This window comes from Somniosus microcephalus, chromosome 32, assembly GCF_052327205.1.
Source record: "Somniosus microcephalus isolate GS21.2 chromosome 32, FLI_Smic_1.0, whole genome shotgun sequence".
Lineage (NCBI taxonomy): Eukaryota > Metazoa > Chordata > Chondrichthyes > Squaliformes > Somniosidae > Somniosus > Somniosus microcephalus.
Window position 1 is genome coordinate 26480408 of NC_141018.1, and position 25310 is coordinate 26505717.

At 45.5% G+C, this 25310-nt stretch overlaps 1 protein-coding gene across 1 annotated transcript in view; it reads right to left on the reverse strand.

Moving 5' to 3' along the window:
• Positions 1–25310, reverse strand: part of LOC147097350 (CUGBP Elav-like family member 4) — a 345078-nt gene that overhangs the window by 73910 nt on the left and 245858 nt on the right. Inside the window, exons 3-7 of the mRNA XM_085972256.1 lie at positions 19070–19198; positions 16944–17023; positions 9915–10058; positions 7199–7343; positions 3955–4104 (exon numbers count right to left, since the gene is read on the reverse strand). Of these exons, the coding sequence (XP_085828382.1) occupies positions 3955–4104; positions 7199–7343; positions 9915–10058; positions 16944–17023; positions 19070–19175 (625 nt within the window). The 5' untranslated portion in view covers positions 19176–19198. The remainder of the gene's footprint in view (positions 1–3954; positions 4105–7198; positions 7344–9914; positions 10059–16943; positions 17024–19069; positions 19199–25310) is intronic.

Sequence of the window (25310 nt, forward strand, 5' to 3'; positions counted from 1 at the left end):
CAAATTTGTTTTTTTGACGTATTTATCCAGTTCCCTTTTGAAACATAAGTGGCAATTTTGTCAATGGGGGTGCGTTGGAGGTGGGACTGATGCTTGTCAGGTTTTAGTCCCGTCTCCATCGACTTGTGGCCAACCCACGCTATTTTCTCTTGATTGACCAATTAAGGGGAAGCTGGTTACAGAGAACATCAGCGTATGACTTTTCATCTGTCAAATGAATTGTCATCATTTGACAGCCCTGTGAAGCTGTCAAACACTGACATTCTCTGTTGTTTGATGAGTTCTTGTATTCAAGGCTCATCAAACCTCTTTTGTGAGCAGAAATTAGATGGTTGTTGCATCGGAGAACGCAGCAGCCATTCTGTCATCTCTGCCGGTGAGATGCGAGACTCTCCACATCCCCAACGGTTGAAGCCTGCAGGAAGAAACAAAGGTAAGTAAACATTTTCTATCACTTTCCACTCACCTCACATACTTACCTCTCCACAGTTGCACCCATCACTCACCTCCACAGCACACTTTTGCACCCCTCCGACCCCCGCAGACCCACTGCTCGCCTCGGTGACCCTGGCGGGGTTTGCCGACATCGGGAAGCCCGCGCCTCTGGTGGAAAAATGGGGATAATCCTCTTAACTGCTGGTTAACTACCTGTTAACAGGCAGTTAAGTGGCTGTAATCCCCTTCCCGCCTCCAGGAGACGGGACACGGCGCGGTTCGGCTACCCGCCTCCTGGGAAGATGGCACGGAGGCGGGTTAGGGGCTGGATGGGCACCCACCCCGAGATTCTGCCATTTTCCTGGCAGTCCCGCCTCCAAACCCGCCTCCCCAGGGCTGGCACGATTGCCCCGTTAGTTTTGAATCTGCTTCCACCGCCCTTTCAGGCAGTGCATTCCAGGTCATAAACTTGGATGCTTAGTCTTACTGTTAGCACCTGGGAAATAGATAGCTCAATTGGGCACACCCCAGACCACTAGAGGAATAGATGCCTTGGACATGTAGGCACTAGACCTTGGGAACCAGGTTAAGCATGTGTAGCAGAAATGCAGCATTTTCCTTTTACAAATCAGCCCATTTGTACCTTCCACTTGCTGACAAAAGAAGCCACTGAATAGAAAGAGATTGGGGTTTGACTTGTGACTGCGAGTGGAGTTATGGAATAAATATTTTTTTAAAGTCCCACAATGCTTGTGTGTCAGTTCCTATAAGGTGCAGGCGTGCCAATTCACCAAATCTAGTCAATTTTTTTGTTGTCAAATAAATGCATTTCTAATTGAAATCCATTTTGGTGCTTTTCCCCAGCACTGTTTGATAACAGTAATTGTTCTTTCTGTCAAGAACTGGCCATGTTTTGTTTTACAACAGGAGTTGCGTAACTCAATCATTTTTCTTTACATGTTTGAAGTGAAGACTGAAATTTATTTCGAGTAGGTAGTCTATTTTTATCAAACAATCCATCCATATGTCTATACATCAATAAATCTATCTAGGTTCTGTCTCGCCATGCATCCAATGATCAAAGTCATCTATATCCAACTTGACAATCCATCCATTTATCCAGCCTGACAATTCATCTAATCATCCATCCATTGATCCATCTAGATAATTCTACACAGCATCTTTCAATCAAGACTTTCTTTATACCTAGTTATCTATCGCTAATCTATCTATCTGATCTACACATCTGTCTAGCCAATGCAATATAATCTAACCTTCCACTTTTCAATCTAAGCATCCCTCTAGGTATTTAACCAGTCATTTCTTAAAATCGTCTATCCATCCATCATCTGTTTATCCCTCTGGCCATGTATGTGCCTATTCCTCCATATATCTACCCATCCAACCCTCTATCTCTCAATCTAACCATTTGGCTGTCTGCCTATCTAACCATCTATCTAGTCATTCATTCATCTATTTATTTAATCCATTTATCCATCTATTATTTAGAAATCTACTATATCTACATAGCCATCCACTTCATTAAAAAAGAGTGCAAGTCAAAGACGACAACCAACTGGACCAGATCACAGACCATTAATGACTGGCCAAAACTTTGTTTTTGCTTCAAAGTAGCTATTTGATACAAAATAAGTTCAGGTTATGCTGACATATAACCTCAATTACTTTTAAGTAAATAAATTCTGTCTAATTATACCATTTAAAAATCCATTTGACTGATAGTTTCTATTTTAATGAGGTACAATTGCATTCTATTGCTGCAATGTGGTGCTCAATGATTATAATTACAGAAGAGTTCTAAGTTCTATTAGTGGGATTATGAAAATGAACACATCTTATTAAACTGAGCCAAGCATAGCCTGGTAACTTCACAGTAAGGAGAAACAAGTACAAACTCGAATAATGAATGAAAATTGATCCATGTTTATTCAAAATTACACATCTTGGAAAAAACCAACGCAAACACATCCGTGTGAGTACAACCACCATTTGAGAGTTCAGGAAAACCATACCTTGCCTGAAGCAAGGTCAACTGTGGATGTGCACTTACTCTCCCATTGGCTTAAGTCGAACTCAATGGCACCCAAGGGAACACATCAACCACCGTCATTTAAAAGACAGAACAGCTGGGTTTTTTTTACATAGAATATATTAACATCGTGTTCCATCTAAAAATTAAACAGGATGTGTTAGAATATTGTGCAGGGCAGGGGGGAACCAATTACTCTGATCACTAAGGGAAGTACTGTTGCATGATACAGAGTTTCCATAATAGCAAGTGACGTAAGAAAACTACTAGCCACTTGGTCTGAGTATTAAACAAGGCTTTAATCAATTGTTTTTCAACATGGAGATCTAGTTGTGTCCTTCACTAGTTCCTGTGAAAAAATGTCCTGAGCAAGCTGGGCCCGTGCCCGAGTATTTATACTCTCCCTGGACAGCGCCACCAGTAGGCCGCCCAGTATTATTTCATAAGTCATTTCCCATGAATGACAAGATTCATGTCAGCGAGCGTGCGTCATAAAGTAAGGGCTATAATGTTGTAGTCCCAACTCTGCTCCCTCCCGCCGGCGGGGCTCTCTGCTGGAAGTGGAGTCTCAGAAAATTACCCGTTACATGCATTCATGACTTCCTCCAGTTGGCATTTCTAGTGAGGCTGTAAATGCGTTCTCCACTTACGATGCTGTGACACCTTGGTGCCCAGACTGGCTCCTTCCCCCAGTATTATGCCATTGGACAGTTTCCTTTACCCTACATTTTGTAGAGAAAAATCAAAGGACCAAGCACAGCAAGGTCTTATCCTCTGTGATCCAACCTTGTTCGCCAAACACTCTATAGAGAGCAGCAAACTATTAGCACACACAATGTAAATTTCTGATACAGGTATACCACAATCATCGATGTGCCATGCACTGCGAATGGGGATATCATACAAAACACCCTCACAATGATATTCTTGGATATATCACAATTTCTGATCTAAGAAATTTTGGAGTGGATGTTCCTGGCTTTGCATCTGGCCATTCTGGATTGTTGGGATGCAGGGACAATAGGGCAAGGAGGAACATATGGCCACAAAAGGAAACTAAAATGGATGGGAATTTTGAGGAAATCTGGTGGCTACTCATACGGGAATGTGTTCCTTCTTGCCAGAGTTTCCTGTGTTGCACCCTGACGATTCAGAACATCTAGATGCAGGACCAGGAACATCTTACTCGATGTTATCTGTAGATACTTCATGGACGTGGAACCCTTAAGAGCAGTCCTGTCTCTCGCTCGCTCGCTCTCTTGGCAACTTGCCCTTCACTACAAGATTAGTTTAGTCTGGCCCCCAAAGGAAGGTTTTTAATTGTACGCCTGAGCAACCTTGTTTTAAACCCAGCATGTAGTTCTCTTTGCTTTAGAATTATGGCTTCAGATTCACCCCTTCCCACCCCGCCCCCCCCCCCAAAAAAGGCAAGTCTCCATAAACTTGTGGTTCGTTTTCCCAGAACGTACCTGGGTACGGATGGATGCCATTGGCATAGATGGTATCTGATGTTGGCTGCCCATTGGTCTGTGGTGGCATGGCACTGAACCCATTGACTCCAATGGGCGTGGCTATGCTGGGTACAGCTGCTGCACTGATACCAGGGGGTGTACTGGTGCCTACAGAAGAAAACGAACAACAATCTGTGAAGAAAATACACTCCGGTAAGCGAAAGCCTGAAGCAAAAAACTAGGTTGCTTAGTTACAGTGGCTGCCATTTATCTCCTTGCGAGGCCACAAGTCCCATTTGTAAATAGCGATCAGCGGTGTAAGATGATATCACCGCACTGCTTCCCCGACATGCAATAAATTAGGACCGCCAACCTATCCAATTAGTGGGGTTATTATTGTTCCAATGAATTGGAGATGGGCCAAGCAAGGGAGATAACTGGAGTAATGTTTTCAGATGAATATAAAAACATTAAAGCAAGCACAAAGTTCAGACATGTATTGCTCTAATTACTACATTTAATTAAGTACTAAAGGGGTTCACAAGTCGTAGTGGAAACAGAACAAGGTTTTTATGCATTTATGATGGCACTGCAGACAATACCTGGAGGAAATCTTCTCCATAGGTTTTCAGCACACATTTCATACTCTTTTCACAAGCACTGGTTAATTCGCTCATGTTCAATTCATTTAACACAGGCATTATGCCATTTAAAATAAACAGTTTGACAACTGTGTTAAAGTTGCGCAGACAGGAATTTGCTCCAAGCACGCTAACCAGTGCACTAAAAAGACTGCACGCAGGAAATAACCTCCCCTCCCCCGCCCCCCCCCCCACCGCATGTGGATCAGTGCTTAATGAATGGATACATTTATCCAGGTAGAAGGATTAGAGGGGAGTTGAGGAGAACTTTTTCACCCAGAGGGTGGTGGGGGTTTGGAACTCACTGCCTGAAAGGGTGATAGAGGCAGAAACCCTCAACGCATTTACAAAGTACTTGGATATGTGCTTGAAGTGCTGTAACCTATAGGGCTACGGACCAAGTGCTGGAAAGTGGGATTAGGCTGGATAGCTCTTTTTTGGCCGGCACAGACACGATGGGCCAAATGACCTCCTTCTGTGCTGTAAACTTCTATGATATAGATAGATATAATGGATATAGATATAGATATAGGAGATATATATATCTACTATATATATATAAAAGGATCCGTCCGTCTGTCTGTCTGCGTGTCTGTCTGTCTGTGTGTATGTCCGCTATACACTCAAAAGTTATAGAGCATACCTACACATATGTTATATCAAAAGAAAGCTTATGATTAGGGGAGTGTCATAGGCATATTTACTTTTTGGTCAGACAAAAATTATTCGGACAGTATACAAAGAACGTTCAAAAACCTGATGGTTGACCAATCCTACGGGGGAATCCGCTCATTAGCGTTGATTGACTTGATGGTTGACCAATCCTACAGGGTGGGCGGGGCCCAATCCTTCAAACTGCCATTTTACAAAAAAGCCTTGGCAACGCCGGGCCCCCCAGCTAGTATATATGCATATAATGTCTCAGAGATAGATAGAAATAGATAGAGATAGATAGATAGATAGATAGATAGATAAAGAGGTATAGAGAGAGATGTAGAGAGATAGAGAGAGAGATACAGAGATAGAGATAGATAGATAGTGAGATAGAGAGAGAGATAGAGATAGATAGATATATCTTGAGACTTCCTACATGTTACACTTGTTTCTTGTTGCCACAATTTAGTAACTCTTCTGACATTGGCACTCATTAGATAAACTGCCTGAAGTGTAACAGTGAAGGTTGCTTCTATTACCTTTAATAGGTAACAGTGTAAAGCCCACTTGCTCAGCGGTTATGTTCCTGCCTCTGGGTTAGAAAGCATGTGTTCTGAATACTGGATTGATGTCCAGCGGGGGGAAATTGCGTCCGAGGGGCGCGGGTGGCCTCCCTACCCACCCCCATCGCAAAGGGTAGGTGGGGCTCTTTAGCCTTGGTTGCAGCCCACCTAGGAGAAGGTACTGCGAACATTAAAACCCACGAGGAAGGCAACAGGAAGCCACCTCAGCTACTCTTCCCTAAGTAAGTAGTAAGTGTGTGAGCAACTTGAGTTCTAGGACCTGCCCTAGGGCAGAACATAATGGACTGCAAGGTCCGCTATGTAGTCCTCCCATTACTGGTGGCACAAGTCACACACATCTGCTGCCATTTTGGCCTGTTGCAACGAATACAAAAAAGATAAAAGAAAGACTTGCATTTCTACAGCACCTTTCACGACCTCAGGACGTCCCAAAGCGCTTCCCAGCCAAAGTACTTTTGAAGTGTAGTCACTGTTGTAATGTAGGAAACACGGCAGCCAACTTGCAAGCTCCCACAAACCAGATAACAGGAAACTCTCTTTTAACCGACACCTAAGTATCTGGAAATCTCTCTTAACCATCAAAATTCAGGAGTAGGTTCAGGTAAGTTTTACTATATATTAGTGGCCGTATAACCGGGGTTCCTGGATCTGTGGCTGTGCAACAGGGACTCCTGGATCTGTGGCCATGTAACTGGGACTCCTGCACAAGTGCCATGTAATCGGGGCTCCTGCACCTGTGGCCGTGTACGGGGCTCTCGTACCTTGCTAAGTATACCTCTCTGTAATCCGGACTTTTTGATCAACCGGCACCATGCCGGTCCCGTCGGTGCCGGATAAAAAAAGTTTCCTGTAATGTAATGACCAAATAATCTGTTTTTTAGTGATGTTAATTGAGGGATAAATATTGGCCAGGGACACCGGGGATAACTCCCCTGCTCTTCTTCGAAATAGTGCCATGGGATCTTTTACATCCACTGGAGAGAGCAGACGGGGCCTCGGTTTAATGTCTCATCCAAAAGATGGGACCTCCGACAGTGCAGCACTCCCTCAGCACTGCACTGGAGTGTCAGCCTGGATTTTTGTGCTCAAGTCTCTGGAGTGGGACTAGGAAACCACAACCATTCATAACTCAGAGGCGAGCCACGGCTGACCCTACAAGAGGGCCAATGGTGCAGCTCAGTATGATTCCAGAAGATGGGGCTGGGGGGGCACGCCCAGAGCTCAGTGTTATAGCTGACAATGAGGCGGTCGGACAACGGCGGTTTTGATTTTTTGCGCGAGGCAAACCCGGGGTCACAAAACACGCGCTGCATCACCACAATCGCCGCGACCACAGAGGAACTAGAGTGGACCATGGGCCTTTGGCGCAGGTCAGTGACATACCTGACGACGGTGTCATTGGCGTCGCTACGAGTCCATTCACATTAAAGGCCGCCATCTGCTGCATTTGTGCTGCTGCAATTGCAGCCATTGGGTTCAAGTAGGTGCCCTGTGCTGCCGCCATTAGGGCTGCCTGCTGCTGCATCAACTGAAAGAGAACAGAAATCGAGCTTTTCACATAAAAGCCCTTTACTGAGTCTTGCATCGTCAAGCCCGCTTACACACGGGTTGATTCCCTCACAGACATTTTCACACATATTAGCGATGGGGCAAAAATAATATGCCTCAAAACTGAATAGTGACGCATTGAGTGCTTGGGCACAATATGGCACCAGGGCAACCTCTAGCCAGGAGAGCCCAGTCCATTCGCCAGCCAGAAGAACCCAGTCCATTCACCAGCCAGGACAACCCAGTCCATTCGCTAGCATCGACACCCTTCACCTCAACCCACCTAAAAAGGCCCGAGAGGATCGCACCTTGGCTTGAAATGCTATCGAGACGAAAGCGGATCGGAGCAGGTTCCACTTTCTCTGGTGTGGTGGTAGTGAGGGCAAGGAGTATTCGGAAGCAATAAATACCGAAATTTGAGGTTGGGTAGAATGAGCCTGATTGTATTGGACCAGCTCTGTGATGGGCCAGATTGAAGTAAATTGAGTGGACAGTGGCTGGCATGTACCGATGGCACGGGAGAAATGATTTGAACAAGACGACGATAACTTAAGCAGCGATAGAACTGTACATGTACTGTCTTGTTAAATGCCCAACAGACCAGGTGTTTGAAGGGTGAGGCTGAAGAGCAGAATCCCTCATTCTTTTACTCTAACCCCAATTCAACAAGACAAGTACACATGAGGTTGCTATTAAATCATGGTTAACATTCTGTTTTTCCTTTAGTTACTGTATCAAGCATTAATGCATTGTGGCATTCTGAAAATATCCTCAGATTCTGACAGATTCTGACATAAGTGGGCAGAACAGTGGCAAATGGAATTCAATCCGGAGAAGTGTGAGTTAATGCATTTGGGGAGGGCTAACAAGGCAAGGGAATACACATTAAATGATAGGACACAGGGAAGTGCAGAGGGACCGTGGAGTGCACGTCCACAGATCCCTGAAGGTAGCAGGACAGGTAGATAAGGTGGTTAAGAAGGCATACAGGATACTTGCCTTTATTAACCGAGGCACAGAATATAAGAGCAGGGAGGTTATGCTTGAACTGTATAGCAGCTAGAATACTGCGTGCAGTTCTGGTCACCACATTACAGGAAAGATGTGATTGCACTAGAGGGGGTGCAGAGGAGATTTACGAGGATGTTGCCAGGACCGGAGAATTTTAGCTATGAGGAAAGATTGGATAGGCTGGGGTTGTTTTCTTTGGCACAGAGGAGGCTGAGGGGAGACTTAATTGAGGTGTATAAAATTATGAAGGGCCTAGATAGAGTGGATAGGAAGGACCAATTTCCCTTAGCAGAGGGGTCAATAACCAGGGGGCATAGATTTAAAGTAATTGGTAGAAGGATTAGAGGGAAGTTGAGGAGAATTTTTTTCACCCAGAGGGTGGTGGGGGTCTGGAACTCACTGCCTGAAAGGGTGGGAGAGGCAGAGACTCTCATCATATTTAAAAAGTACTTGGATATGCACTTGAAGTGCCGTAACCTGCAGGGCTACAGACCAAGTGCTGGAAAGTGGGATTAGGGTGGATAGCTTTGTCGGATGGCGTGGACAAGATGGGCCGAATGGCCTCCTTCTGTGCCGTAAATTTCTATGATTCTAAGTAAATATTAAATCACATTGCTCAGCATTTCATTGTATTAACAGCCCGAGTGATAAGATAGCATTTTTCTCAACAGGTATCGGATGCTCAGAACACACTTATGAATTTATCGATCGTTTTACGAGCAGGGACCAGGGAAACTGGGGCTGTTTTCACTCAAACACAGCAGGTTAGTAGGTGATCTGATAGAAGGGGTGCAGAATTACGAAGGGGCTTTGCCAAGTTAAATCGGGGGAAAATGATGTCAACTGGTTAGTGAGCCTGTGACCAGAGGGCATAAACTTAAGATTAGCACCAAAAGAACAAAGGGAGTGGTTAGAAGGAATTCTTCTAACACAGAGGGCTGTTGCGACACGGAGCGCAGTTGCAGAGAGAGGTGGAAGCAGAATCCATAAAGGGAACGGGACAAAATGGCTAACATTTTTTTAAAAAGAGGGGTGGCATGGGCATGATGGGCCGAATAGGCGGGGGAGTCCAGAACCAGGGGTCACAGTCTAAGGATAAGGGGTAAGCCATTTAGGACAGAGATGAGGAGGAATTTCTTCACCCAGAGAGTGGTGAACCTGTGGAATTCTCTACCACAGAAGGCAGTTGAGGCCAATTCATTAAATATATTCAAGAAGGAGTTAGATATATTTCTTAAAGCCAAAGGGATCAAGGGATATGGGGAGAAAGCAGGGACAGGGTACTGAATTTGGCTGATCAGCCATGATCACATTAAATGGCGGAGCGGGCTCGAGGGGCCGAATGGCCTACTCCTGCTCCTGTCTTCTATGTTTCTATGTTTCTATGAATGTCCTCCTCCTGTGCTGCAAGACTCGTTGGTTCTGTGCAGTTGGGCCTCTGGATTAAGGAGCAAAAATAAACACATCACATCAGCTGCGCCCTATTTAGTGAACTGCGGCGTTTACGTATAACAGCCGGACGTGGTGCTGGGTTACCTACCGCTTGAGTGTAGGCTCCATATGCGCCAAACTGGATGGCCATCGGATTAAAGATGCCCAGCTGCCCCGCCATCTGGTGCATACGTCGCAGCGTGCGCTCTTTATCAGTGTCTGCAAATTTCACCACCAGGCTGGACGATGCCCCCTGGGGGAAGGAAGAGAGACGTTCAAGCGGACAAGGAAGATCTTGGCTGGCCCGTCGGGATTTCCGCGCAGTTCACAGGGTTTGCCATTGCTGTGGGATTATATTTTCAATGATCATTTTCTTTCACTGCCTGGTTCATAACGACACAAATTCTTGGCGAAGACATTTGGTCAAGCCTGCTCCTTTTAACGAGTGGATCAATCGCAGAATACCATGACAGTAGGGATGAACATTCAGAAACTGAAGTACTGAAGCTAAAGATCAATTGCTTAATACATTGCAGGTGAAATATGACCCTTTCTAAAGTCACTTCACCACCTGTCCGTTTTTGCAGCCAGAATTTTTAAGCAGGCTGCCGTCCTGTGCGTGTGTTTTTTTAAAACATTTTGACGTACATCAAGAGGTTGATACTCCATGACATTTGGATTACATAAAGCTCAGTACTGTTGAAGGAAATGCCAGTGAGCAACTGGGAAGAGCCCACTTTACATCAGAAGGGAGCCTTGATGCAAGAGGCACACTAGACCAAGGTGATGACGCACACTCGCACAACATCACTGACATGAATCAGACATTCATGAAAGAAAGACTTATGAAATAATACTGAGCAGCCTACGGGTGGCGCTGTCCAGGGAGAGTATAAATACTCGGGCGCGGGCCCAGCTTGCGCAGGACATTCTTAACAGGAACTAGTGAAGGACACAACTAGACCTACATATTGTAAAACAGTTGATTAAAGCTTTGTTTAACGCTTAGACCAAGGGCCTAGTAGTTTTCTTACGTCAATCACCAAGCAACCAGATGCCTGGGGCAGAGAGCGGGTAGTGGCTTCCATGACCTCCACATGATCTGCGGCACTTGTCACATGCAAGACTTTCCTTGTATCTTTAATGACTGTTGGGTAAACTTAGCTACCATGCGCGACAGTAACTTAATTAATATTTTTCCCTCCGTGTACTTTTTTTTTGTATTTTAAATGACAATTTTTATTCACACCGCATCAAAATTATGGGCATCCTTTTTGTAAGAAAAAAAAGTTGCATTTCTATAGCGCCTTTCATGACCTCAGGACATCTCAAAGCGCTTTACAGCCAATGAAGTACTTTTGAAGTGTGGTCACTGTTGTAATGTGGGAAACGCGGCAGCCAATTTGCTCACAGCAAGCTCCCACAAACAGCAATGTGATAATGACCAGATAATCTGTTTTAGTGATGTTGATTGAGGGATAAATATTGGCCAGAACACCGGGGAGAACTCCCCTCCTCATCTCAGTCTTAAATGGCCTACCCCTTATCCTGAGACTATGCCCCCTAGTTCTAGACACTCCAGCCAGGGGAAACAACCTCTCAGCATCTACCCTGTCAATCCCCTTCAGAATCTTGTATGTTTCAATGAGATCCCCTCTCATTCTTCTAAACTCCAGAGAGTATAGGCTCATTCTACACAATCTCTCATCATAGGACAGCCCTCTCATCCCAGGAATCAATCTAGTGAACCTTCGTTGCACCGCCTCCAAGGCAAGTATATCCTTCCTTAGATAACGAGTCCAGAACTGTGCACAGTACTCCAGGTGTGGTCTCACCAAGGCCCTGTGCAATTGTAGCAAGACTTCCTCACTCTGATACTCCAACCCCCCTTGCAATAAAGGCCAACATGCCATTTGTCTTCCTTATTGCTTGCTGTACCTGCACGCTAGCTTTCTGTGTTTCTTGCACGAGGACACCCAAATCTCTCTGAACACCAACATTTGAAAGTTGCTCAGCATGTCCTTTAACTTACACATGTTAAGATGTATTTTTCTGCCTCCCCGTGTCTCAAGTGTTCGTCCCTAGAGGCCATGTGAAGAGATGTGTTCGAAAGAACAGAGACAAATAGACAGCACAACTTTAATGGGGGAGATTAAATAGAAATGAAAAGAAAGACCGTGTCAAGTGAATGGAGCGTCTATTTTAAACCACAGGACCTGTTTCCTACATTACAACAGTGACGACACCTCAAAAGTCCTTCACTGGCTGTAAAGCGCTTTGGTCGGGAGGTCGTGAAAGGCACTATATAAATGCAAGTCTGACTCTTGCTTTTCACTCTGCTCCCACCTCATTGAAAGGAAGAAAGACAGGTTTGCATTTATATAGCACCTTTCACGACCTCAGGAGGCCCTAAAGCACTTTACAGCTAATGAAGTACTTTCTGAAGTGTAGTCACTGTTGTAATGTAGGAAGCGCAGCAGCCAATTGGCGCACAGCAAGCTCCCACCAACAGCAATGTGATAATGGCCAGATATTCTGTTTTAGTGATGTTGATTGACAGATAAATATTGGCCCAGGACAGGCAGGCAATACATTCTGTTTTTTTTTACACTGTTTACCTGTCAGTTTGTCAAGTAAATGGACAACAAGAATAACATTGCCAAAAACCTCTACCCAGCAACGTGCTCTCTCTGGCCTGGCTCTTGTTACTCCAGTGAACAATTTGCCAAAGCGAACCTGTGTAAACTGTGAGACCTGAATCTATCAAGGTTGGCATACAAATGAAAATCAATTCTACCCCCCCCGCCACCACCCCGACTTCCACAACAGACCCCAGTTTCTATCGAGTCCACTGCTTCCCGTGGCATCTGGGCAGCAAGACTGAACCGAATGCGAGTGAGGCCGCCATCCTAATTAAAGGGCTCTCTCGCCGTCCCCGGGATTCAAGCTACTAACTTAAAGATAAGCCAACGAGCGATTTTCATGCAGGGAGAAGAGTGTTAACTTCCAAACCACGTAGATACAAGACGCGCACCACCAGACATTCCCTCAGTCCATTGACACCAGCATTTCAGGAACGGATAAGCTCAGAATTTGACTGAATCTGAGCTGAAACCTTCATAAATGTTACAGGCAGAGCACCGAAGAGTGTTTTGTGGCGGAAGCTAGTTTTTATTAACGCATATGAATCATCTATCGATGAGGAGAAATATTTTTACACAGCGAGTTGTTGTGATCTGGAACGCGCTGCCTGAAAGGGCGGTGGAAGCAGATTCAATAGTAACTTTCAAAAAAAGGGAATTGAATATATATACACACTTGAAAAGGAAAAAAATTGCAGAGCTATGAAGAAAGAGCGGGGCAGTGGGATTAATTGGATAGCTCTTTCAAAGAGCCGGCACAGGCACGATGGGAAGAATGGCCTCCCTTTGAGCAGTATGATTCTATGATCTAATATTTTACAGGGACACCTCAGCCAATTCACGTTGAATATGCACAGAATAATGGATACTTCAGAGCCACTGTGAGGCAGTAACCTAATCGAGGGTGTTCAAAACCTTGATCGAGCAGCTTCAGCAGTTTTTAAACTATGATCTGAGCTCCAAGATTAATTTTTAGGACATTTGGGGCTCAATTTTCAGTGTGCCGTGGAGTCGGGATTGGAGGCGTGCGGGGTGTTAAAATCCCGAATTCGGGGGTCCCGACCCCATCCCGCCCCAACCCGCCTCCATGCCAGTTTCAAAGGAGGCGGGTAACCGCCCCACACTGGGACCCGCCTCCCCGAGGCGAGAAGGGATTAGTGCCACTTAACTGCCTGTTAACAGGTAGTTAACAGGCAGTTTTTAGCCTAATCCCTATTTTTAAGCTTGAACTGTGGGATTCCCGATGGCTCCAAACCACGCCAAGTTGGAGGAGTCGGGCCGTCGGGTTGAAGGACTTTGAGGGGTTGAGATGTCAGTGTTCAGGTGAGTGATGTGTGCATGAGTGCAAAGGTAAGTATGTTTGGTGTGTCTAAAGTGATTAAAGAAGTGTAAATTACCTTTTCTTACCTTTTCAGCCTTCCTTCCTTTAGGTTCAGGGAGTCCCTCATCTCACAGAAAGCAGAATGGCCGCGATCTGTCAAAAGTGACAGCCTGCAGCTTTCTGTGCAGGAGAGATTTCTAACTGAATCTGTGGAGAAGGACTCATGTTAGAAGTAAGACTGTCAGTGTTTGACAGCTTCAAACAGCTGTGAAACGCTGATATTTCATCTGTCAAAACGTCTTGACAGATGAAATTTCAGTCTGTGACGTCACCTGTTGCCGGGTGGCCCTTAATTGGCCTGCTGAGCCCGCTGGGTGGGCTCAACAAGGTCAATCAAGTGAAAATCGCGTGGATTGGCTGCATCTCGATGGAGGCGGGTCTACAACCCCGAAAGTTGTAGTCCCGCCTCCAACCCGACTCCTGAATGAAAATCCAGCCCATCGTGTTTCAGTATTTTATGAAAACTTTGCTGTTAGCCCATGGCTGTGTTGGCAGTTTCTGTCTTTGTGTCCTGTGCAAAATGGTGAACGTCAGTGTCACGTGTGGCTCAGTTGGTAGCCATAGAAACATAGAAAAATAGGAGTAGGAGTCGGCCATTCAGCCCTTCGAGCCTGCTCTGCCATTCAATATGATCATGGCTGATCCTCTATCTCAATACCATATTCCCACTCTCTCCCCATACCCCTTGATGCCTTTTGTGTCTAGAAATCTATCTATCTCCTTCTTAAATATATTCAGTGACTTGGCCTCTGCAGCCTTCTGTGGTAGAGAATTCCACAGGTTCACCACCCTCTGAGTGAAGACATTTCTCCTCATCAGTCCTAAATGTCTCAGCCCGTATCCTGAGACTGTGACCCCTCGTTCTAGACCCTCCAGTCTGTCTAGCCCTGTCAGAATTTTATATGTTTCAATGAGATCCCCTCTCATTCTTCTAAACTCTAGTGAATACAGGCCTAGTCAACCCAATTTCTCCTCATACGACAGTCCTGCCATCCCAGGAATCAGTCTGGTGAACCTTCACTGCACTCCCTATGTGGCAAGTATATCCTTTCTTAGGTAAGGAGACCAGAACTGCACACAGTACTCCAGGTGTGGTCTCACCAAGGCCCTGTATTACTGTAGCAAGACATCCTTGCTCCTTGTGGTAAACCACTGTTATTGTTATTCACTGTTGTTGTTGTTGTTGCACACTGTTGTACCGATGCATGCCTCAACATGTCTCGGCTGGCTCCACCCACAGGTCCAGGTATAAAGGTGATTGACCTGCAGCCCCCTGCCTTCTTGGAACCCAGTCAACCACGAGAGGCATGCTCTGTTCTTTGCTAATAAAAGCCTTTAGTTACTCTCCTAACTCTCCGCCTTTTATGAGTAACTGATAGCGCATCACTCCTGTACTCAAATCCTCTTGCAATGAAGGCCAACTTACCATTTGCCTTCCTAACTGCTTGCTGCACCTGCATGTTTGCTTTCAGTGACTGTGACTGGTGTATAAGTACACATGGGCCCATAAAGACCAGCAAAGTCACAGTCTGATCCATGGTCTGTGCTGAGTTAGCCAATCTCAGTCAGGGTGGCAGGTTAGGTGCTACAATTGAACATAAGTGATCCTAGTGGGTGGGATAAAGCAGCTAGGTATACCATCCTGATCATTATCCCGCGACCCCTGCCAGATAGATCAGAGGGCAGCCTCACCCTGTCTCCCCTGTTGTGTGCACGTCAGGTGAGGACAGCAGTGAGGCTTCACTGAAAGACACCTCATGAAAGAAAGAAGTTACATTTATATTCTCCTTGGAGCAGAGAAGGCCAAGAGGAGATTTGATAGAGGTGTTGAAAATCATGAAGGGTTTAGATAGAGTAAATAAAGAGAAACTGTTTCCAATGGCTGAAGGGTCAATGACCAGAGGGCACAGATTTAAGGTGATTGGCAAAAGAATCAGCGGCGACATGAGGGGAAACTTTTTTTTAAGGAACGAGTGGTTAGGATTTGGAATGCACTGCCTGATAGGGCGGTGGATACAGATTCAATAGTAGCCTTCAAAAGGGAATTGGATAAATACTTGAAGGAGAAAAAATTGCAGGGATATGGGGAAAGAGCGGGGGAGTGGGACTGACTGGATTACTCTTCGAAAGAGCTGGCGCAGACTCGATGGGCCGAATGGCCTCCTTCTGTGCTGTGCTATTCTATGATTCTATGATACGGTGCCTTTCATGACCTCAAGATGTTCCAAAGCACTTTACAGCCAATTAATGACTTTTTGAAGTGTAGTCACTGCTGTTATGTAGGCCAACGCAGCAGCCAATTTGCGCACAGGAAGCTCCCACAAACAGCAATGAACAAGTGAGCAATCAGTCTGTTTTTGTGGTGTTGGCTGAGGGGTTAAATATTGGCCAGGGCGCCAGGAGGACTCTCCAGATCTTTTCTGAAGAGCGCTGTGGGATCCTTTTACACCCGTCTACACAGGCAGGTGGGGCCTCGGTTTAACGTCGCTTCGAAACGTGATGCCTCCAACAGTGTAGCACTCCCTCGGCTCTGGTCTAACGTTTCAGCCCTAGATTAAGACTATCCCACGGGGTTGGGGTTGGAGTTGGAGTGCGGGGGGGGGGGCGGGGGGGGGTATCCTGCACGATTGAAGCTCACTGAAAACATGGCCACTTGGGGTGAGGCATTGATGGCCAGTCAGTGCCGGCAGAAGTGTATCTCTCCACGAAGAAACGACAGCACGGGGAGAGGAGAGAAAATGAAGGAATCAAGAGGCAAGTAAAAAAGGCAATGGTTCATTCAGGCCTCTGGTCCTGGCTTTACACCGCTGATAGGGTGGTGCCGGACCTCTTTCGTGCTGATGAGGGGAAGAGGTTAAAGACTGTAAGCTCAAGCCTAGCAACGGTTCCCATTGAAAAATAAGAACTGCATTGCACTGTCCGAGGCCCAGGCTTTGCTGATAAGCATATTTATCTCCTTATTTTAAAATGGAGCAGCGGCAGGCAACCGTGCTGCAGTAGCGTTTATGATATCAGCGACAATGCAAGATAAGTAAATACAATCTTTTACACACAGCGCCGCGCATTCAGCAGACCACAAATTATTCATGAGCTTGTTTCTTAGCGTCTGACTTACTGGCATAGTCTGGCTTCCGTGCAGGCTGTTAATGGCTGCTTGGGCTTCAGCGTGAGAGGAATATTTTACAAACGCACAGCCTGGGAGAAGAAAAGGAAGAAAACACAAAAGCAGAGAGGGTTATCTTATTGTGCGATTATTGCTCCCGACGCCCTGCTCCGGTGATATTCAACAAGGTGCACGACAATAAATCCCACACGCTCGAAACATTCCATAGAATTACAATGAGTCTGCAGCCCAGACACAGGCCGTTTGTCCCCAACTGGTTCATGCCGGTGTTTATGCTACACACGTGTCTTCTCCTCCCACCCCTCTTCATCTAACCCTATCAGCATATCCTTCTATTCCTTTCTCTCTCATTATCTGGCTTCCCCTTAAAGGCACCTATTCTATTCGCTTCAACTATTCCATGGGGTAGCCGCTACTGGAACATCAGCCAGTAGGTTGTGGGTTCAAAGTCCCACTCCAGAGACATGAGCACATAGAAACATAGAAGATAGGAGCAGGAGTAGGCCATTCGGCCCCTCGAGCCTGCCCCGCCATTCAATGCGATCATAGCTGATCATCCAAATTCAGTACCCGGTCCCTGCTTTCTCCCCATACCCCTTGATCCCTTTAGCCTTAAGAAATATATCTAACTCCTTCTTGAATATATTTAATGAATTAGCCTCTACTGCCTTCTGTGGTAGAGAATTCCACAGGTTCACCACTCTCTGGGTGAAGAAATTCCTCCTCATTTCTGTCCTAAATGGCCTACCCCTTATCCTTAGACTATGACCCCTGGTTCTGGACTCCCCGACCATCAGGAACACAAAAATCTAGGCTGACACTCCAGTGCAGTGCTGAGGGAGCGCTGCACTGTCGGAGTTGCCATCTTTCAGATGAGACGTTAAATGCATCGATGCTATTCGCCTCCACTACTCCCTGTGGTAGCGAGTTCCACATTCCCACCACTCTCTGGGTAAAGGAGTTTCTCCTGAACTCCCTATTGGATTTATTAGCGATTATTTATGGACCTCTGGTTTTGGACTCCCTCACATGTGGAAACATCTTCTCTACGTCTACCAGCCCACCTTTCAGCCTTCTCGTTTCGGGAGAAAAAGAGTCCCAGCCAACAAGACCATATTGGTTAATTGCCACATTAATTTAACCATCTAAGTGATTGAAACCAGACTGGCTGTCCTCTTACTGAATTCAGTCAACTACCTCATTAATGGATGACAAGTAATCATTCATTTAATCAATTAGTTCCCAGTTTAAATGTGTCTGCTCACCCAAAACGAATGTTGGTTTGATAACTAAGCTAGCTAACTCCTATACTGGTTAGCAAATTAGCAAATTAGTAAACCACTGATATTCAAGTCAGTTACCAGGTTATTCATGTCAATCAATTCATTAAACTAAGCTACCTAACACCACCTCACTCTCGTAGGACTGCTTCTGGGCCTGGCCAAAGTGGCCATCAACTGGTCGGGGCAGTGGGCAGTCAAGGGGGTCATTCGGCCCGAATGCCCTGCTTCTCTTCAGTGGCCACGTTATCGCCCGGGTGGCCCTGGAGATGGAGCACGCGGTGTCCGCCGGCTCGCTCGAGGCCTTCTGCGGCTGGCGGGCACCGCAGGGACTGGAGTGCATCATCATCACTCCTGGCAACCAAATTTGAATTTAATTTACAGTATTAAGTTTCATTTAATGTTTTAAGTTACAGTTTATTTATTTATTGCTTCACCAAAAGAGAAAAGCACCACGTCACTAAGTTACTAAGTTAATTCAGTTACCTAATCTCCAGAGCATCTAGCTGGTATACCAGGCTGATTAAGTTGGCTAACAAGTAGAGACCATCCAACTTAGCTGCCCTTTAAGAACATAAGAAATAGGAGCAGGAGGAGGCCATTTGGCCCCTCGAGCCTGCTCCGCCATTCAATAAGATCATGGCTGATCTTCTACCTCAACTCCACCTTCCCGCACTATCCCCATATTCCTTGATTCCCTTAATATTCAAAAAATCTATTGCTCTCTGTCTTGCATATACTCAACGACTGAGCCTCCACAGCTCTCTGAGGTAGAGAATTCTATATGTATATATATTTAAGGAAAGCAACAGATTGAGGTTGGAGGGGATGACAAACCTTTGCTGGTTCCATCCGGGCCTCGAAGAATGGTGCACTCTTCAATAGCGCCAAAGGATTCAAATAGCCTTCTGACATCGTCCTCTGTTTGCTGTTTCCCCAGCATACCCACAAAGAGCTTTCTGTCTTCTGAAACAAAGAAAGGGCATCTTAATCCTCTAAGGAGCCAATGGCCATTGCACATTTCAAAATACCATGGGTGTACTATTTATTATAAAGCTATTCCCCCTTAAGAAAGGGGGCAATTACTACAGGAAACTTTTTTTTATCCGGCACGGACAGGACCGACGTGGTGCCGGTTCATCAAAAATTCCGGATAACCGAACGCTATAGTAAAAGATACGGAGCTGAGAGCTCCGTATAAAGCAACAAACCCTGTTGCTTAGCAACAGGTTCAAAACAATGGCCACAAGTTGCAAGCGTCTCTGTAGCTTAGCAACAGCTGCAGCCACACCCTTGCACAGCAACACATGGAGGAAGGCAAGTAATAAAAATTACCTGAACCTACTCCTGAATTTTGCCAGTTAACCGAGATTTCCGGTTATTTAGGTGCCGGTAAATCGAAAGTTTCCTGTAAATATTTTGCAGCTCCCAGTGAGGCAAGTTATGAAGGAGAGTCAGTAAAATGGATGAAGCGTGGACCATTTCCTAATTAATACGATCATTTAGAACAAAAATAGGGGCAATAACTTATATATAAATAAAGCTAACATGTGCCTCTCTACGCGCCAGTGAGATTCAGATTTTCCACAGCAGTGCCTTCCAGAGATTAATGAACTCTGCTCCGTGTCTGCACGTTCGCTGAATCTCTCAGCAGAATGTCTGACAGAAGTTAGCCCTGTGAAGTGCCACAGTTCACGCACGGCCTCTCGCAAGAAGCAGCTGATGTGACGGGGTGTGACTTGTTGCTGTGGCCCTTATGCATCATTGCGGTGTTTCGGTTTTATATCTTGTCGGATCAAAGTTGTGGGAGGGGGGCGGCGCCAAGAACCTTCTGAGTGCTCCTCACACACCAGGTCTTAAAGAAAGCACTTGAAAAGATCTCTTTGTTGCCTGTATTTTTCTTAAAAAGGCACGTCTACCTTTTCCTAGTGTAAGATTCTTGGATCCTGTACTCGCTATTGGCTGAGAAAACCGGTACCCATGCACGCTTGCAATCTGAGAATGTGTCTGGTCTGGACATCTGCAGCTAGCAACAATAACGAATTGTTCACTGAATCAGAGAATCTCGCGCAGTTGCAAAAAACAACAGCAACTTGCATTTATATAGTGCCTTTAACATAGGAAAATGTCCCAAGGCGCTTCACAGGAGTGCTAACAAAACATATTTGACACCGAGCCACGTAAGGAGATATTAGGACAGGTGACCAAAACAGAGGTAGGTTTTAAGGAGCATCTTAAAGGAGAAGAGACAGGTAGAGAGGCGGACAGGTTTAGGGAGAAAATGCCAGAGATTAGGGACTGAGAAGCTGAAGGAACGACCACCAATGGTGGAGTGATAAAAATTGGGGATGTGCAACAAGCCGATAATTGGAGGAGCGCAAAGCTCTCGGAGGGTTGTAGTGTTGGAAGAGGTATAGAGATAGGGAGGGGTGAGGCCACGGAGGGATTTGAAAACAAGGATGAGAATTTTAAATTTGAGGCGTTGCTGAACTGGGAGCCAATGTAGGTCAGCGAGCACAGGGGCGATGGATGAACAGGACTTGGGGCGAGTTAGGATATGGGCAGCAGACTTTTGGAGCTCAAGTTTATGGAGGGTGCAATGGTGAATTCTTCTCTGACCACTTCTCTGGCTGGCCTCCTTATGTTTCCTCTTCTCGGCTAATTAAAAGCCAGAAGAGTGAAGATGGATGCTATCTTATCAAAACAGGAAGACTGCTAACAACACTGGTCAGCAGCCTATGGAACAAGAGGGCACCCAGGAAAGTTAACACGGCCCCAGTGTTTCAAAGGGTTAATGATGTCAAGAAAAGAATAAGAATTAATCTTTGACAGACATTTCAAGAACGTTTTTAAGGATTACTGCTAGGGGTTTAATGCCTATTTCCCCCTTAAAGTTAACTCCCTGCTAGGGAAGGTTAGAAGGATGGGCAAATAGATGGCAAACACAGTTCAATGCAAAGAAATGTGAAGTCGTAACTCTTGAGAAAAAGGGGCAGTAAGAGGCAATATATCCTATGCGGTAAGAATTTCAACAGAGAGGAGGAATAGAGAGCTCCACAGGTGCATGTGCATCGATCTTTAAATGTACAGGAGGATATTTTAAAAAGCAAATGAGTTTATGGATTTTATACATGTCTTATTAAATAGAAAAGGAAAGAGAAGATGAACATGTACAAGACTGGCTCGGCTGACACCAGGAATGAAAGGTTATAATTATGAAGAAAGTCTCAAAAATTGGGGCTTTACCCCATAACAGAGAAGGTTAATGGGAAATCTAATGGAGATTTTCAAAATTAGGAAAGGGTTTGAGAAAATAAATAGTGAAAGTTTGTTTCCACAGCTTGGCAAAATGGTAACGAGATACCAATAGAATCAGGATTATCATGGGTAGAATGGAGCAGGACAATTAGAAGGGTTATTTTTGCACAGAGGGTTATTTAGAACATGGAATGCTTTACCAGACATGGTTACTGAGGCAGAGACTATGGGCAGGATTTTACCAGCCCTGAGGAGGCGGGTTTGGAGGCAGGATTGCTGGGAAAAATTGGGAGCGGGTCCCAACCCCACTCCCAACCCGCCTCCGAACCATTTTCCTGGGAGGCGGGAAAGGGATTAGAGCCAATTAACTGCCTGTTAACAGGTAGTTAACAGGCAGTTAACAGGCTTTTCCCCATTTTACACCTGCTGTTGCAGGCTTCCTGATGTCGGGAAACCCCGCCAGAGTCGGCGAGGTGAGCAATGGGTCTGCGGGGATGAGAGGGGTCGAAATGTCAGCTGTAGAGGTGAGTGATGGGTGCAAATGTGGACAGGTAAGTACGAGAGGTGAGTGTAAAGTGTTGGAAAAAGTTTCCTTACCTTTGCTTCTTTCTGCAGGCTTCAACCTTTGAGGATCCGAAGGTGCCTCATCTCAACGGCAGAGATGACAGAATGGCTGCTGCATTCTCAGGTGTAGCAGCCATCTGCTTTCTGCTGAGGAAAGAGGTCTTGGTGAGCCTGTATGCAAGGGCTCACCTTAGAACAAAGATTGTCAGTGTTTGACTGCTTCTCAAAGTTGTCAAACACTGACAATTCATCTTGTCAAAAAAATTTCAACAGATGAAGCGTCATAGGCTGATGTCATCTGTCACCGGCTTTCCCTTAATTGGCTGGTAAGCCCGCAGGGGCGGGGTTAACAAGGCCAATCAAGGAAAAATAGCGTGGGTTGGTCAGACGTCGTTGGGGGCGGGACTGAGACCCGGAAACCAGCAGTCCCGCCCCCAGCACGTCTCCATTGAGAAAATCCAGCCCTATGTCATTATTTAAAAGGGAATCAGATTCATACTTGAAAAGAAAAAGGATACAAAAGGATATCTGAAACGGGGAGGGAAATGGGATTAGAGCCGATGGCTGCAACTGAAGAGTTCGCACCAATGCTGGCACTGTGGGCAGTATGGCCTCCATCTGTGCTGTAATTTCCCTGATTCTGCTGATGGGATGAAAGCCTCTTAATGAATATGAAATAAAAATGTTAAAGAGTTTTTTCCCCTTCACTGGTAAAATAAAACTAAGTAAACCTTGCAATTATAATGGCCTTGAAAATCCGTGGTGCTTCAACCGGTCTCCTGTTGTAACTCTGGTGCCAGACCAGTGGAAGTCCTAGGATGCTGCACAAACTCAGAGCCCAATTATCCATTTAATAATGAGATGGGGACTTTCTGTTTGCCTGCTTTAAGTTTATGAGCCAGAAAAAAAACCCACTGTTATGAAAATATGTAATATGTATGTGAAGGATTAAGCTTACTATCTAATGGTAATGGGGAATGCAGTTGAATGCTGATTATACATAATGATAAGGTATGAAAGATGATTAAACTGCTATTTCAATTGTTGATTCTTCTGCAACGACTGGGCTTGTTAAGTTCTTGATCCTAAAGTTAATTTGACAAAATTTGAGTACGTATGCCACTCAATTTTTCTTCCACTATGCAATACCTTGGGCTGGATTTTATCAGCCCCAAGGAGGCGGGTATGGAGGAGGGACTGCCGGTAAAATTCCAGAATTTGGGGGCGGGTGGCAAACCCGCCCCCAACCCGCCTCCGTGCCCTCTTGTTAGGAGGCGGGAATCCGTCCTGCCCCAGGTCCCGTCTCCTCGAGGCGGGAAAGGGATTAAAGCCTATTAACTGCCTGTTAACAGGTAGTTAACAGGCAGAAAATAGGATTAGCCCCCCTTTTTCCTTCACAAGTGCAGGCTTCCCGACCTCGGGGAACCCCACCAGGGTGTAGGAGACGAGTAGGGGGTCTGCGGGGTTCGGAGGGGTCTGAAAGTGCGATGTAAAGGTGAGTGATGGGTGAAAGTGTGGAGTGGTAAGTATGTAAGGTGAGTGTAAAGAGTTAGAAAATGTTCACTTACCTTTGTTTCTGCCTACAGCCTTCAGCCGCTGTGGAGCCGGAGTCCCGACATCTCCATTGTAGATTTCACAGACTGGCTGTTGGATCCTCCGAACCAACAGCCAGGTGATTTCTGCAAAGTTGAAAGGTTTGATGAGTCCTGAACACAAGGACTCATCAAACTACACAGAATGTCAGTGTTTGACAGCTTCACAGGGCTGTCAAACGCTGACATTTCTTCTTTCAAAAAATCTTGACAGATGACACGTCATACGTTGATGTGCTCTGTCACTGACTTCCCCCTAATTGGCCTGCTGAGCCCACTGGGCGGGCTTAACAAGGTCAATCAGGGGAAAATCCCGCTGGTTGGCTAGAAGCTGATGGAGGCGGGATTGAAAGCCGGCAAGCAGCAGTCCCGCCTCCAAAAGCTTCCCATTGACAAAATCCAACCCAAAATATTTACCCATATTGAATTTCATCCGCCCCTATTATGTCAATTTACAGTGTTTTAGCTAGCTTATTTTGTATATCTTTAGCTGTCTCATCAGGCCGGTTTCAACTGGCAATTAAAAAATTTACATTGGTTAACCCAATTCAGACCCAAATGTTGGGAACTTAAATAGGCAAGGCTATATCCCAATCAGTTGAACTTTGTTTCGTTCTGATTGCTAAATCTTTAATTGACACAGCTCTTCAAAAAGCTCATGAAGGTAAGTGCGAATGAGGGAGGCCACTTAGCCCATGTTAATCCACAGAAAACTATGGTTCTCCCTATCACGTCATCTAACGGTTTCTTGAATGATTACAGCGGCTGTTGCCTCCACAATAAACAGTGTTGTCACAAAGAAGTTCATTTTGAGAGCAGTCCTGAGCTTGCCTATTAACAGATGTTGGTCGACAGAAGAGAAATGGCTGCAGTCAACAGCTGGCTTTCATTTAGTTCAAGTTCAACTCAGTCCACCAGATCTTGGTGGACTGTAATCTTCTGAATTATCACATAATCCTAAATTTTATAAAGGGAGATAGCTCATCATTCGGACTTTCCTCAGTTCTCCATTGTTTCTATGCCTTATGCCTTAAAATGCCAGGCCGGATGCTTGCTAGCAACCTAAATTAAGTGTAGAATTCCTTCCATGGCATTGCGAAAAGGCACAATGGGCTGCGGGTAACAATCTCGATTTAAGATACCAACGGAGAATCAGTCTGATGTGCCGCGGAAGAAATTCTGCAGAATGCTTCAGCTCTCGGGCTGCCCCGGCCTTGCAATTTTAAAGCACAAAGCAAAATAATATGGGATGAGCTGAGAGACAGGAGGCAGACTTCTGCCTTTGTGATATTTAGGATTACGTGACAATCCAGAAGAAGATATTTGTCCACCATATACGTGCTTGAATCGCACCATCCGTGGCCTGGCCCTTTGCCCGAGTCCTACATATACTTTTGTTCTAGTCCAAAGTCCTGACTGCTGCCTGGAAGTGTATCTTACATCCTGTCTCAAAACTGTCCAATGGCCAGCCTTGTCCTTGGGCTCAAGGTCGCTTGTAGCCCTTGACTGCGGGCTGCATTCTAATTGGTGGCAATTATTCACAGCACCTTGATATGGGGTTGATCCGCAAGAAAACAAATCATCAAAGAAAACACCCGATGACTCATACATAGTGAAGTCACGAGGGATAAAAGAACATTGGTCATGAGCCGGATAAGGTCACG